The sequence below is a fragment of the Macaca mulatta genome, chromosome 8 (genome assembly GCF_049350105.2).
Source record: "Macaca mulatta isolate MMU2019108-1 chromosome 8, T2T-MMU8v2.0, whole genome shotgun sequence".
NCBI classification, from domain to species: domain Eukaryota; kingdom Metazoa; phylum Chordata; class Mammalia; order Primates; family Cercopithecidae; genus Macaca; species Macaca mulatta.
The window spans coordinates 5,241,682-5,256,606 of NC_133413.1; the positions used below are offsets into that span (position 1 = coordinate 5,241,682).

Here is a 14,925-nt window from a genome sequence, read left to right on the forward strand (position 1 = left end):
TAGGCTGGAAAGTTTGGCGATTTTAACAGTGTTATCCAATGCCACTGTATTACACCGAAGCCAAATGTCTACACCATGAAATGACCTGTGACAGCAGCGTAATTTTTCATTGTTAACCCAGAGTGGTATGTGTTAGATCATTTGGACAGTGAATGCATGTGCAAAACACAATCAATCTCCTACCTTCATATAATGCTTTAAAACCTTGGGCACTCACAGCGAAGTCTGTTGTGAACCACAGAGTGAGGATAGATCCTGTACTCACTATAGAGGATGGCAGCTGAAATCCCGATAATCTAAATTAAAAAACAAACAAAAAAGACACGAAGAGAGTTAAAAGCATGAATTTATCAAAAAAGCTTATTTGATGAAGTCACTGAATAACTTTAACAGTGGTATATTCACTTGAAGTATGACATTAAACACTTAAATAATCCGTACACATGGCTTTGGTTGGTAGGTATTTGAAATTAAACATTTTCAAGTATCAGAGTTTGTTTATTTAAATAACTTTTGAGAAAATTTCTTCTTGAAAATTCTTGCTTATATAATACGCCGTTGTCTTAAATGCTCCTTGGTTTTGTATGGCAATAATTTACCGCCAACATTTTTTTAAATTTAAATTTAAATTTTAAGTTCTGGCATACATGTGCAATATGTGCAGGTTTATTATGCAGGTTAAGGTGTGTAATGGTGGTTTGCTGCACCTCTGAAGCCATCATGTAGGTATTAAGCCCAGCATGCATTATCTATTTTTCCTAATTCACTGTTCTTAAATTTTTTCTAATTAAAAAAAAAAAATATGACAGGAAAAGCGTGTGCATGTGTGGTCATGAAACAATCTGTGTTTCAGCTGGATTCCAAGCAGTGCTCTTAGGGAAAGTGAGTGAGATGATCAGGATGGCAAAGGCCCAGTGCAACAGGCTGTGAGCTGTCCAGAGGGCAAATCAATCCTGACACAGCTCTGTGATCCACAATGGGACTCCCAACATAAGAATGCTAAAAATACCCACATTCTGGTGTAGCTTATTTTGTAATGTCATAAAATCTACAAACGCCTGTGCTGTGGAGGCTGGTCTGTCCTTTTTCACCCTCCTAGGAGCCTTCCTCCCTCCCTGTCTTTTGGTTTATCACCTTTCCTATCTGTTACAATTCACAGGGATCTTCACCAGCTCTCAAATTGTATTCATTTTTGTAAACTGCAGTATCCGCTGTCTGCTCTTTTTTTTTTTTAAATTCAATTCCCTTAAAGACACTCATTTGTTCTTTTTATTTTTTCCCATTGGATGCCAATCCTAACCACTTCCAGACAGTCCATTCACATGAAGAAGTAAATGACTGATGAACAGAAAAAGACCTGTCATACCAGCAGACACTGCTTTGTGGTTTATATGTTATTGAACACAATACAAAAGACAAGTCAGTGAAGCAAACATTGCTTTAAGAAAGAAAACAGTGAGTTTAAATCCTCCTGTGACTCTGTGACTGAAGACCAGCAAGAATACAGAACTCATCAACCCTCCACAACAGTATTTAATCAATATTTATAGAACACTTTATCCAACAAGAACAGAGTACGCATGTATTTCAAGTGCCCATAGAACATATACCAAGATAAACCATATTTGAGGCCATAAAAACAAACTTCAATACATTTAAAATAACCAAAATCATATAGCATCTATTCTCTGACCACACAGTGGAATCAAATTAGAAATCAGTAAGATAAAAATGACAGAAAAATATATAATTACTTGGAAAATGAACAGCACGCTTCTAAATAATCCATGGATCAAAGAGGAAGTCTCAAGGAAAATAAAAATATAGATAAACTCTATGAAAATATAAAATACAACATATTAAACTTTGTAAGACTCAGCTAAGTAGTGCTGAGAAGGTAATCAGTAGCACTAAAAACAGAACTTAGAAAAGAGAAAAACTCCCAAATCCCTAATCCAAATTCTCATTGAAAGAACTGTAAAAGGAAAAAAAAACACACAAATCAATCAAACTAAAGGAAACAGAAAGCAAAATAAATAAATAAATAAATAAATAAGAAAAGTACAGAAATCAATAAAATTGAAAGAAAAAAACAACAAATAATGAAAAAAAGAGCCAGTACTTTGGGAAAAAAAAATCATTAAAATTGACAAAGACTGACTAAATAATTGGGAGTTTCAGAAGGTACAAGTAGTCATTGTTAGTCATTAAACATCAAATATTACTATGAACTCAGAAGACATCAAAAAAATAAAAAAGTTACTACAGAAACTACATATGTAAGATTGGCAACTAAGAAAATATGGGTCACTAACTCAAAAAAAAAAAAACTATTACAACTAACCAATGAAGAAATACATAATGTGAATTACCATATAGCTATTAAAACTTACCCCAAATAAATATCCAGTTCCAAATGTTGCTACTGGAGAATTCAACCTTTAAATAATCAACACCATTTGTACACACTTTAAAGAATTAACACTAATTGTACACAGTCTCTTTCAGAAAGTTTAAGTGGATGGAATGCTTTTCTAGTAATTTTGTGGCATTGACACTATCCTTTCCCTTATGGGCTGAATTATGCTCCTCCCACCAATTCATACATTGAAGCCCTAACCCCCAACATAACTGTATTTGGAAACAGAGCTTTACAGAGGTAATTATAGTTAAATGATGTTGAAGAATTAGGACTCTGATCCCACAGGATTAGTGTTCGTTAAAAATAGGAAAAGAGAAGAATACCTTTCTCCCTGGACACATACTGATAAAAGACCATGTGAGCATGGAGCAGGAAGGCTGCTGTCTACAAGTTAGGAAGAGAGCCCTCACCAGGAACTGACTATTCCGGACCCTGATCTCAGACTTTCAGTCTCCAAAAGTGTGAAAAAGTAAAACTGTATTTCTTAGTCCCCATAACTTATAGTATTTTGTTATGGCGGCCTAAGTAGACTAAGACACTCTGATATCAAAATCAGATAAACACAGATAAAAGAAAAACAGTATCTCTCATGCATATAGATGCAAAAATCCTTAACAAAATAAGAGAAAACAGAAGTAGGCAAGATAAGAATTATACACCATGATCAAATGGTGTTTATTAGAGGAATATAAGAAAGGTCCAATCTTTGAAAATTAATCAATATAATCTGCAATCTTAATGGGCTAACAAAGAAAAATCACAAGATCATAGTAATCCTTGTAGAAGAAAAAAACATTTGACAATAATAATCACCGAATCATGAGAAAAGTTCTACAGTAAAATATGATTGGAGGGAATCTTCTCCAAGTTGACAAAGAATATCTCCACACATACACACACACACACACACACAAAAGCCTAAAGATAACATTTTACTTAGTGGTGAAAGACTGCATGCTTCTGCGTAAGACTGGGAACAAGTCAAGAAATATCTGCTTTGAACAGTTGTATTCAATATTGTGCTGGAATATCCTACAAATATGATAATACAAGAGAAGAAAATAAATGCATACAGGTCAGAAAGGAATAAATAAATTTACCACTATTTGAAGATAGCATGATGACCTTTATAGAAAATGCCAAGGAATCTACAAGAAAATTTGTAGAGCTAATACTTGATATCATCACATGTGCAGGGCACACAATGAACATACAAAAATCTATAGTATTTCTGCATACTAGTAATAAACACATTAACATCAAAATGTGAAATATATAAATCACAATAGCTCAAAAAAGAAAAGTTTTTGTATAAATACAGTAAGATATGCCCAACAGTGTATACAGAAAAATACACAACACTAAGAAAAAATTCAAAGAAACGCTAAATGGAGAGGTATACCATGTTAATAGATTGGAAGACTCAAGGTAAAGATATAGGTTATTTCCAAATTGATATACAGGTTTTACACAATTTATATCAAAATCTCAGCAATAATTTTTGAAGATATAGCAAGATCTTTTTAAAATGTGTATGAGAAGGCAAAAAAGAAAAAATAGAATAGCTCGAACAATTTTGTGAGAGAAGAATAAAGTAGGAAAAATAGTTTACCTGATTTCAAGACTTATTTTACATCTACAACAATTAAGACTATTTGGTACTGGCAGATTGGCAAAGAAATAAACCCATAGCTCAATGGATCAGAACAAAGAACCCAGAAATAGACCTAAACAAGTATCTCCAATTTGTTTCCAACAGATTCAAAAGAAATTGCATAGAATAAATCAACAAATTATGATTAAACAATTGGATTACAAATATAAATGTAAAATGTAAAGCAATTAGGCTCTTAGAAAAAAAAAATAGGGGAAGTCTTCTGAGTCTAGGGCTACACAGAGTTTCTATACTTGACACCAAAATTACAATCCAGAAAAAGAAAAGTTAATAAATCGGATTTCATAAAAATTAAAAACTTTGCTCTGCAAAAGACCCTATTAAGAGGATAAACGTGTATGCTGCAGACTGGGAGAACACACGTGCAAGCCAAATATCTGACAAAAGACAAGTATCTAGAATATACAATTAACCTCAAGACTCAACAGCAAAAGACAATCTATTTAGAAAATAGACGACAAGCATAAGAGTCATGTGACCTAAAGGACATCTAGACGGCAGATAAGCACATGAATATTTTACTCTACATCAATAGACATTAGAGGAATGCAAATTAAAACCACAGAGAAATACCATCCTGGGAGGTCACCATCCGTATGGAAACCTCTCCTACCAGGTAGAGGTGGTGAGGACAGAATTGACACAATGGAGAAGTTCAGAATGGCTGAAATAAAAATAAATAATGACAACATCACATGCTGACTAGAATGTGGAGAAAACTGATTGCTCTTGTATTGCTGGTGGAAATATAAAATGGTACAGCCATTTTCTGTAGAAAACAGAAAACTTCTGGAGAAGTTTGGTATTTCCTTTAAAAACGAAACATGCAACTGCCATCTGATCTAACAATTGTTCTACTTTGCAGATGCCCTAGAAATGCTTATGATTGGAAACAGTCCCTATCTTGATTGTAATACATCAATATTCGGTAGTGTAATTATTGTACAATTGTTCTTCTTTGCAGTTGCCCCAGAAATTCTCATGATAGGAAACAGTCCCTACCTTCACCATAATACATCAATATTCTGGTAGTGTAATTATTGTACCACAGTTTTGCAAGTGGCTTCCACTGGAGAAACTGGTATACAGTACACAGAAACTCTTTGTATAATGTCTTTTAACTACATGTGAATCTATAATGACCTCAAATAATTAAATACATTGGAAAGGTTGAGACTGAGAGGTACTCAAGAACATATTAAGATGAAAATAATCTAGTAACCAAAATAATGCTATTTAATAACAAAACGTAAGTTCTAAAAGTAAGTTGAACAAAAACTATTGAGGATAATTTCATTTAGTAAATGCCCATCTTGAAGTTTTACATATCTATTCGCATAAGTTTAGGTACAAAATAATGTGATAGCACTTTAAATACAATTTCATGTCCCTTTTAATTATTAAGTTTTATAAAGATTTGTGATTATGAAGGGGTGTGGTCAAATGATATTAGTTCAGGAAGTACGAACAAGATACTAAGGGATTTTTAAAACCAATGTCATAGGACTACTGTTTGGAGGTTTGGGGTAATTTAATATTTACATATGTAGGTAAAATACAGGCATGTGATCTGATTTCAAATAGCTGGAATGAAATGGATTCATTCATAGTTGTGTGCAAAAAAATGGAGTCCAACATTAGTTGACAGGGATGTGGAAGGATGAGTGGATCCAATTGATCATAAAGCTTTCAAGAGCTAAATTTGTGATTAAATGTTAACGGCCATTTACTCCACACTGGCTGAGAGTGAGGAATCGTTTAAGGAGCTGGCAAGACTCACTCCTTGGTGGCTCACACATGTGCTCCTGAGGATGCTAAAGTACTTCTCTGAGGATCTTGTCCATGAGGACCTTTGCAATACATTTTATTCCTGTCTGCCTCACTTTGAGGAATCCCTTGCTTCTTACAAGCAACTGGCTTATTTTCAACATATAGTAAATTATGAAGCAGAAATATTATGAAGCAGAAATATTTTGAAGTAAAATGGAATATTTTGAAGTAAATCCCAACAATCCACACAGGTGTCTTGCAGTAGCGAGTCTTCCTTCTGTCATTCAGATTTGACGGTCCAGGGTAGTATGGGGATATCTTAGTATACATGAAATTATTGACAAACTTTGAATATTTCAACAGAAATATGACATATATGTTACACCTATTGTAATTTTTTAGTGTTCTTAAAAAAATACAAGCATGCTAAAGTATCTTCATTTTAGAGAGCTAGACATAGCCCAAAATTAAAGACATATACATTAAAACATTTTAAAATGTGTTTTCCAAATCTCCAAGGGAGTATGAAATTTTACTAAAGAAAAGCTGTCCATAAATAAAAGGAATTATTTTGAAATGCAAAAAATCTTATTGCCTATGGATGTGACAGACAGACTGACATTAATTTCCAAATGGCATATACAGAGGTTCGGTAATCAGGAAATAGACTGCATTCTGTAAATTCAGAAGCCTTATATCTATAGTTATTGGACTAGTAGTTTTTCAGTAAAATAGCTTATTTTCTATAAGTTATTCCAAATTCTGTTGTAGAATTCATCCAAAATTGATTGTAGGTATAAAAAGTTTTTAAAAATTATAGAGTATATAGTACATAATTTTGAAAATCCTTTATATATTTTATATATAGTATATATAGTAAACCTTTTTATATACTATAGTTTATATGTGAGATACATAGCAAACATATATTTTATAAAGACAATATTTTACACTGTATTTATAGTACATTTACTATACTATAGTGTAGTATTTATACACAGTATTTATACACAGTATTTATGTACAGTATAGTATACTATATATTGTTTACTATATAATATAGTAACAGTAATATATTGTTATTCATATTTTATAGTAATATATTATACAATATAGTAATATTTTATATTACTATATGCTATATATTTTATAATACAATGTAGTAATATAGTAATATTTTATATTACAATAAAAATATGATTTTATATAATATAGTAATATAGTATTACATAATACATAGTATACTATATTATGCACTATATTATAGCAGAATTAAAAGTGAGAAGGGGTATTAGTACCAGATGTCAGGTGTTTCAGCTTTTTATTTTGTATAGAAGAGAACTTATGATTAGAAATATTTGGTCACTCAGTAAGGTTTGCCTGGTCTAGGGATGGGGACAATTTGGACAACAAGAAGTGATCAGTGATCATGTCCCCGCGACAACTGCTGTGGACAGAACAGCCCCAGAGAGCTTGGGAGATCTAAGAGCACAGGTGGCTGTGGCTCCTGGGAGGTCATCATCCTTATGGAAAGCCTCTCCTACCAGGTAGAGGTGGTGAGGACAGAATGGACACAATGAAGAAGTCCAGATGGATGTGCAGGGGCCATCTAACAATTCCTGAGCCCGAGAGAGGCACACATGGTGCCCTGCATGGTCCTCAGTACAACAGATCACTTGAGTTATGTGGCCTCGGTAAGCAGGTCTTGGTGCTGGTGACAAAATACTGGATGCAATGAGTTACATGTCATATTGCATCAGGACACGGCAGAGGGTGATCTGGAACCAGACACTTTCTCAACCCCCAGTACCTTGGGGTCATATAACTCTCTTGGACTTAGATACCAACCAGCGAAGATGGAATCAAGCAGGCAAGGTTCAGAAAAGACTGAATCAAATACATACACACACACACACAGAGTGAATCACATGAGTGTATATACATTTGACCAGATTAAAATTTCTGCCATCATTTGGAGAGAGACCCAAAGTAAAAATTATTGTAAACTCCATGTAATAATCACATTATTTTTATACCTTAACTTTGGCCTCAGTAAACAGTACCTATTACATTTATTTATTTTTCTGTTCTCTTCAGCATATCACTAATTTGAAACCATTAATATAAAGTATATAAATCTCTCAATATAAACTTCAATTACAGATTTTTATCACAATGTATAACCCATACAAATATACACATGTTTAAGCTACTGTATAATTCTTTTTCTTAAAACCTTGTTGAATTTTAAACTCAGGGATCGCTACTTAATATAATGTCTCTAGGGTACAGACTGCCCTTTACTTAAGGCACTTTAAAGTTAGAGTTTCAAATGTTTTTCTGACTCCTCTCTGTGACACCTGATTGGCCCAGTAGTAAAGATATTCCAACAAGCTACTGTACTTGAAGCCTTTCATTGCTATTGTTAAGATATTAAGGTTAAATGTCTTGCTTTTGTATCAGACAATGTCAAGAGTGAATGTGATCTGTCTCTGATACCTGTTTTCCTCCTCTCCAAAGCACCCATCACATCTATTTGAGTCTGGCTTCACTTAAAAGAAAAAGCAAATCTATGTTCACTTGTACTGCATCCACTGAACCACACATTCTAAACACAAGACAACTAGGAGAGTATCAACCTGATACAAAGAAAATCAGGACTGCTTGTAGCAAGTCAGCTACCTCACATCTAAGGAGTTGCAGCATCTTTATCATCTGATGCCTACTACAGATTAAAAGTCAGTCTAGGTAGCTTGTTATCTTCCTTGTAAGCAGTCGTTCAATAGGAATACCTAAATGATTTGCTAGTGCAATATAGAAATGGTTTTTCACATTAATTTCTTGAATAAAAAGTCTGCATGCCTGGTATATGTGTATATTTCTCTACATGGCAGAGTAAGTATAGACATAGAAATATGTAAACATGTATTTTCCAATAATAAACTTGCAACTTTCCTCATGACACTTTCAGTAATACTAGATGTGTTCGAGTTCCTTCAGGAAATACTAAAACTACAGAACTTTTAGGGTTTATTAAAATAATTGATAATGATGTATTAATAATCCAGGGTTCATTTAAAATTTGGTTATTTTATGTATTTTTAATTTATTTTTTTGAGACGGAGTCTAGCTCTGTCACCCAGGCTGGAGTGCAGTGGCCTGATCTTGGTTCACCGCAACCTCCACCTACCAGGTTCAATGATTCTCCTGCCTCAGCCTCCTGAGTAGCTGGGACTACATGCACCACCACCATGCCCAGCTAAGTTTTGTATTTTTAGTAGAGATGGGGTTTCACCATTTGGCCAGGCTGGTATCAAACTCCTGACTTAAGGTGATCCACCTGCCTCGTCCTCCCAAAGTGCTAAGAATATAGGCATGAGCCACTGCACCTGGCCTTATTTTATGTATTTTTTTAATGAGTTGTACATATTTACAGTGTACAACACAATGTCACACTGTATATGTACATCATAAAACCATTACTACTGGCAGGTTTTTTCTATGAAGACATATATATATATATATATATATATATATATACACACACACACACACATATATATAATTGGATAGAATTCTAAAAGGATCATGCCTGTCTTCACAAGCGGTTATATTTTAAAAACACCATGAGATTTCAATAGTCGTATCACTTCTTGTTGAAGAGAATACTGTAATTTCTTATAATTTTGGTTTCATTGCTCAAGAGCTTTACATGTGTATATGTGTATACAGAAACACACATATTTTATAGACACACATCTACATATACAAAATACATTGGACAAAGAAAAAGCATTGTCCTTTCACACCAAAATGTTTTGTAAACAGTGGCTCGGTTTGGTTCTTTGGCAATTCCTTCTGTCATTTGGGAAACAGATTAGCTTATACAATTTGTAAAATTCAAGCTGGATCAGAAAACTGTAAAAGCATAAGACTCATTATGGAAGGACTTGGTACATACTGATTTAGGAGGCAAAAAAAGTGAAAGTTTAGAGGCTAGACCAGAGAGAGGAACGAATGCACAGAGGAGGGCCCTTCATGCTGGGTACCCCAAGAGTTGGACCCCAATATCCCAAAGGAACAGGAGCTCCATGAGGGCAGAAGTGGGTCCCCTGTAACCCACAGCTCTATGCTGAGATTCTAGAATGCCTGGAGCATGGAAGTGCTCCAGCCGTATTTGTTGAAATATCCCAGCAATCCCCTCCCAGCAGAGCCAGGATCTCATTGGCTCGGAAAGAACTCCACGCCCATTCAATGAAGTTCTACGGAATGAGGGAATCCTCTCCTACGTTTCTGGCCAAGACTTGGGGATGGAATCAGTGGTCACCCATCGGGGAATGAAAAAGAGGAGAGGCCCAGGGGAGAATCCATTCGAAGCTGCGCTGGAAGATGAGATCTCCTTAGCTGCCCTCCCACTGAACGGAAATCGACTGCCTGAGTTTTCAGGATGAACCAGGAAGTATAAATGCAGAAACAAAAAATTCATGTTTAAATCTCAGAAGTGAGGTTCATAAATAAAGCTAACGGTGCGGATTCCACAAAGCAAATCTATGTCAGAATCTATCCTATGTGTGCTTTCCTAAGCGAGGGGCCACCTTTATCTCAGGAGTTTGGCCCCGGGTTTCTCAGGCCATGAAGACCAGCATGGAGAAGAAATTTTCTAAAATCATATCTTACGTTTCGGTACTGAAAAAGTATTACAATTAAACCGCTGCATATTGCTTTAACTGATAGTTTTCCTTCCTAAGAGGCTTATATCATTAAAGGCTTATCAGTTTATTCAAATATATCATTGTTTACCTCATGGTTATGACATAGTCTACCTTCTCCTGGGACCCTGAGAGGAATTTCATTTGGTTATGGTGATTTAATATACATGGTATATCATAGTTTGCACTAAATAGAAATTTCCTTCTAAGAAATTTCACTCTCTGCTAAACACTACTCTCTCATAAAAGTTCCTTTGGGGAAGAAAATAAATTTTCCCCAAATTGCATTCTACACAAGTTTGTCAAGAATTAATTCCACTGATCCTTTTTTTTTTTTTTTTTTTTTTAAATCAACGCACCGAATTATTTTGGGCATTTTATAATTACAGTGTCTGTAATAGACTATTGGAAACAAAAATCTAAACAGATTTTGCCCCCAAGCATGAAATAGCATCCACATGACGTATATTTAAGACAATAAAACCATTTATAAATGACATTAAAACAGTAACAGCGGTTTTCCTTTCAATTGTCATTGTAAATACTCTACTCCAGTGTTCTCCCCTCCACTCTTATGCCTTCTGTGTGATCAGCACCAGCTTCTCCTGAATGAGGATCCATAAATTATCTCAAGAGTGCAAAATTCATTCGTAGAATTTTTATGTCAAGATGCTTTTCAATCTTTTCTCTCTCAGATATGCCACTTTTCTATGGAAAGATTTTGGATAAGACCTGCGCTGCTTCAGAATAACTCATGGAGTTCCCATTTTATTTTCTCCTCTGATCGTTAGTATTAATATATTTAATCTTAAACAGACCGCAAGATTATATTTAATCTTAATGCAGACCATGGCTGTGGAAAAAGAGGAAAGCTCTGATTTGCTCATAGGCAAGGGAGGGGAGTAGGTAGCGACCCCTAGAGTTATTCCAGGTCTGTTTTCATTATCTCAACATTAACATACTGAAATGGCTCAAAGATGTTAATATGCAAATTTAATCATATCTCACAAAATATATCTTACATTGTGATTTTTTTTTAAATTTTTATTTTATTTTATTTTTGAGTCGGAGTCTGGCTCTGACTCTGTCGCCCAGGCTGGAGTGCAGTGGCCGGATCTCAGCTCACTGCAAGCTCCGCCTCCCGGGTTCCCACCATTCTCCTGCCTCAGCCTCCCGAGTAACTGGGACTACAGGTGCCGCCACCTCGCCCGGCTAGTTTTTTTTTTTTGTTTTTTTTTTTTTTGTATTTTTTAGTAGAGACGGGGTTTCACCGTGTTAGCAAGGATGGTCTTGATCTCCTGACCTCGTGATCCGCCCATCTCGGCCTCCCAAAGTGCTGGGATTACAGGCTTGAGCCACCGCGCCCGGCCACATTGTGATTTTCTTAATGGTGAACCTAACGTCTATAAAATTGAAACCAGTAGTTGGGAGGAATTCACTGTACTTAGAACAGTACACATAAACTCAGATTGAAGTAGAAACACACAAGAGGACAGAGAGAGAAGAAAGGAGACCGACCCAGTGGAGACTGATTGCTACTCAATTACACTTTACAACACCTGACCCTGATAATCCAAACCAGCCCCAGCCCCATTTCAAAACTTTGCTCTGAAGCTATCACTTGTCTAGCAAAAAACAAAGAAACAAAAAACAGAGGCTAACTGGAAAGGAGGAAAACATAGAGGAATGAAACAAAAGAATCCTACATCCTGACAACAGAATTAAGACAATGGAATCAATTGTTCTAACAATTTTGAAACCAAACTTCTTCGGTAACCTGGCATGTATTAGAAATGTAGTAAATGCTTAATAAGTTGTTAACATACACATCCAAGAGAAGGTACTAGGAAATGTGGGCCTGCTATTTTCTTGGTGGAATAAAATTTATTATATACACTATTAAAATATTTGGATGATATGTAACAATTGGGTAAATGGGGATTACTTCAAATAAGCACAGTATTGTTTTAAAAGACACAGCAATAATCTACATTTATGCACTTCATTATATTTGTCAATGTATTCTCAAAACGCCTGCAAACATGTGTAAAGAGCTTTGGTAGAACTCATGGACTAAAAGGAGAGAGACAGGATCAGAATACCGAAATATTGGCTATTAAGCTAAAAAAAAGGTGATTATATAAAATAAACCCTTGCTAAAGCATACATGGATTACAGAAACATGATTGGCAATTATATTGGGAAGTTTGAAAAAGTAAAATTTGAATTTAAAAATTTTGTCAAATGGGTTATGAGAAAACAGTAAACTCACACAGGAACTTAACTGTTTTCCAGTTGTAGTGATTTGTCAGGCAAGAGCCCAGAGACCAGGTGGCTTAAGTAACTTATTCAAAGGACTGCTTATAGAATCCCCTTTTCCTGGCTATGAACTTAGTGATTATCCTACAGCAAGGCAGTTTTCACGTTGTGTTGATTTCCTAGATTTGGGGCTTGGTGAAAAGAAATGGACTAATGCAACAAAAACTCAAGCATCAGCTACTCCCCTGGAGGGTCTACTAACTGCTGGTCAATGCTCTGAGTGTGAAAACGCCATATTCTCAGAACATCCACAAAATAACCTTATGACTTAACGACAGGCAGTAAAGCTCACTCCTTTTCCAGGGGAGGAAATGAAGCCTCAGAGATCCTTAATAACTTCCCTAAGGCCATGTAGGTAGAGAGCACTAGAGGCCAGATTCAAACCCTGCTGTCTCTCCCCAGAACTTGTGCTTTTAACTCCTGGAAGCCCACAGGAGATTTCAAACCAGGGCCATAGAGGGGAAAAAAAAAAAAAAAAATACATGAAGCCAAGCAGTAATTTTGGCTATTGATGAAAGACCAGCCAACACTTTAGATTTCTTTAGCACTTTGTTGGATACCAAGGGTCTCCAACGCCAAGCCACGGAATGGAGCTGCCCGTCGAGGGGTGAGCAGCAGAAGCCAGAGATGCTGTGTTGTTTTTACAGCTGCTCCCCATGGCTCACGTTACCATCTGAGCTCCACCTCCTGTCAGATCAGTAGAGGCATTAGATTCACACAGGAGCATAAACACTGTTGTGAACTACCTACATGAGGGATCCAGGTTGCACGCTCGTTAAGACAATCCAATATCTGATGACCTGTCACTCTCTCCCATCACCCTCAGATGGGACTGACCAGTTGCAGAAAAACAAGCTCAGAGCTCCCACTGATTCTATGTTATGGTGAGTTGTGTAACTATTTCATTGTATATTACAATATAATAATAGAAATAAAGTGCATCATAAATGTACTACATTTGAATGACCCCAAAACCACTTCCTCCCACCCCCTTGTCCATGGAAAAATTGTCTTCCACAAAACTGGCCCCTGGCACCAGAAAGGTTGGGGACTGCTGTTGTATACAACTCAAAATATTGTTGAAATGAAATCATTACATAAGTTAACACTAAAAGAATCAACCTTTGAACCAGGAATAGGGGCACATTAAAGGCAATTCCCTGCGAGGTCAACGCACTGGCTGTCTGCAAGCACAGCCAAATGGCTCCCTCATTCCCAGGGCAGCCCCAGATCCCCCTGCGGGCAAGAACCTCTGTGGGAACAGACAAGTACTCCAACAGAGAGATGAAAAGCGCCCTTAAAATGGGAAATGGCAAATTTGATAAAGCCAATTTTTTTTATGCTCAAATCTCCCCTTGTCTGAAAGAGCTAAAACTTTCCCATTTGCAGTCATTCACCTGTCATGTGAATATGTAAAATTCCCATTTTTTGATTGAAAAAGACCATTTACTTCCTAAATCTTTATGAATTTATAGATGAAGTTTACAAAAGTTGCATACATTTACCTCTGTCCTTTGCAAGATAGTTTTAACAGATCTGGGAAAAAGGGAAAACAGACTGAAACATAAAGGCCCATTTCTTTGAGAATCCTACAGAAGTCAGGATAGGAAAACAGCAAAAAAGGGGGAAACTTGTGGAATTTATTCACTGTGGGCTCCAGGAAGTGATTTTCTCTTCAGCCTTAGGATTAACAACTTCCATTCTTTTCAAAGACAAGGCATTTTAAATATCTGGATCTAAGGGCTGGGCACTGTGATCCCAGCACTTTGGGAGGCTGAGGCGGGCCGATCACTTGAGGTCAGGAGTTTGAGACCAGCTTGGCCAACATGGTGAAAACCTGTCTCTACTAAAACACAAATTATTCAGGTATGGTTGTGTGCACCTGTAATCCCAGCTAATCCCATAGGGTGTGGCTGTAAATACTACTCAGGAGGCTGAGGCAGGAGAATTGCTTGAACCTTGGAGATGGAGGTTGCAGTCAGGTGAGATCGCACCATCCCACTCCAGCCTGGGCAACAGTGTGAGACCGT

General features: G+C 36.1%; 1 protein-coding gene across 1 annotated transcript in view; it reads right to left on the reverse strand.

Moving 5' to 3' along the window:
• The window catches only part of CSMD1 (CUB and Sushi multiple domains 1), a 2,034,615-nt gene that overhangs the window by 1,463,075 nt on the left and 556,615 nt on the right, over nt 1-14,925 (reverse strand). The window contains exon 3 of the mRNA XM_015144705.3: nt 184-296. Coding sequence (XP_015000191.3) covers nt 184-296 — 113 coding nt within the window. The remainder of the gene's footprint in view (nt 1-183; nt 297-14,925) is intronic.